Source organism: Palaemon carinicauda, chromosome 16 (assembly GCF_036898095.1).
Source record: "Palaemon carinicauda isolate YSFRI2023 chromosome 16, ASM3689809v2, whole genome shotgun sequence".
Classification (NCBI taxonomy): domain Eukaryota; kingdom Metazoa; phylum Arthropoda; class Malacostraca; order Decapoda; family Palaemonidae; genus Palaemon; species Palaemon carinicauda.
The window spans coordinates 137,470,411-137,471,766 of record NC_090740.1 but is presented as its reverse complement, the minus strand read 5'-3'; the positions used below and the strand labels follow the sequence as shown (position 1 = coordinate 137,471,766).

At 50.4% G+C, this 1,356-nt stretch overlaps 1 protein-coding gene across 1 annotated transcript in view; it reads left to right on the top strand.

Annotated features, from left to right (window-relative positions):
* Window positions 1-614: 614 nt before the first annotated feature.
* Window positions 615-1,356, top strand: part of LOC137655588 (uncharacterized) — a 1,541-nt gene continuing 799 nt past the window's right edge. The window contains exons 1-3 of the mRNA XM_068389488.1: window positions 615-725; window positions 866-920; window positions 1,320-1,356. The exon at window positions 1,320-1,356 is cut by the window's right edge and continues 452 nt beyond it. Coding sequence (XP_068245589.1) covers window positions 615-725; window positions 866-920; window positions 1,320-1,356 — 203 coding nt within the window. The remainder of the gene's footprint in view (window positions 726-865; window positions 921-1,319) is intronic.

Below are 1,356 nucleotides of genomic sequence, written 5' to 3'. Positions count from 1 at the left end.
TATATAAAGGAGAGTGTTGTGTAATAAAGTTACCCAGTTGCTTTCATCCTGTCTTTGAGTCACAACCTTCTCTCAGCTCGTCACATTAGTGACCATGGAAGTCGACTCGCTCCTCCCGCCTTCCAGCCCCCCTTGCCCCTCCGTTGTTGGTACAATGGCGGACTCTACGGAAGTTGGCGCTGCGGCTGCCTTATTGAAACCTTCGCCATTCGCCAGTTGAGAAGCGTGTGCTTGGTTTCAGCGCGCAGAAGTCCAGTTTCACATGAAGGGCGTGACTCGCTACACCACCAAAGCTGATTATGTTCTCGTGGCGATATTCGAGGACACCTTCCCAAAAAAGTCCGACTGGCTTTGTGAACAAGGAGACACCCCAATAGCGTATGATGCCTTCAAAACATACCTTCTGCAGCAGTACTTGCTGTCGCCAGCTGCCCCTATAGCAAAGCTTTTTCAGCTCTCTCAATAACCGTTGTGGGCCCAAAGGGCTTTGCTCGCCCTCAGGGAAATTACCAGTATCGCTCGCCTGCAACCTGCTGCAGACTGCTCTCCTCGGGAGGTGAACCTACTTCGTGCCCTTAGGATACGATGTCGATAGTTTACTCATAAAGGAATTGATGACCAAAGCCAACTCCCTTATGGAGAGCCACTTCAAGACCTCCATCAACGCTTCCACTCCTGACGAAGAGGACGACTACTCAACGTCAAACGAAGCTGACATAAATACCGTAAGACATACACGCCTAACCCGTGACCTGCTGAAGCGGTGACAAAGCCACCCACCACCGACCACTTGCTCGCGCCCCAACCAATGACTTCTACAGCCACTTACTACCTCCTATCTGCTGCAGGTTTGGTACTACCACAGAAAATTCGGGGCAACCTGAAAAATGTGCCAAGCATTGTCAGTGGTCAAAAAACGTGTAAGAAAGCCGTCGCTCGTGGCGGTGGCCTCCCATGTTTCTAATCTTTTCTTTTTACATGATGCAGGAATGGGCGTGCAATTTTTGCTAGACACGGGGGCTTGTCGTTTTCTTTCACCAAGGGAACTCTTCAGGACACGGCGTAGTCTGTCTACGTCTGCCGACTTCCGCTGGGTAGCTGCCAACTGATCTGCGATACCCATCTACACTTACAAGAACCTCACATTATCGTTTGGAAATGATAAACTTAATTGGAAGTTTCGTGTTGCTGACGTCACATTGGCAATCCTTGGTGCGAGTTTCCTCTCCATATTTCCACCTTCTGGTCGATGTCGCCCACCGATGATTGGTCAACGCAGACTCATACTTTTTGATACCTCTTCAACCCGTCTGCTCCAGCCTCGCTCTCCACATCAGCGCACCCACGGATGCCTAA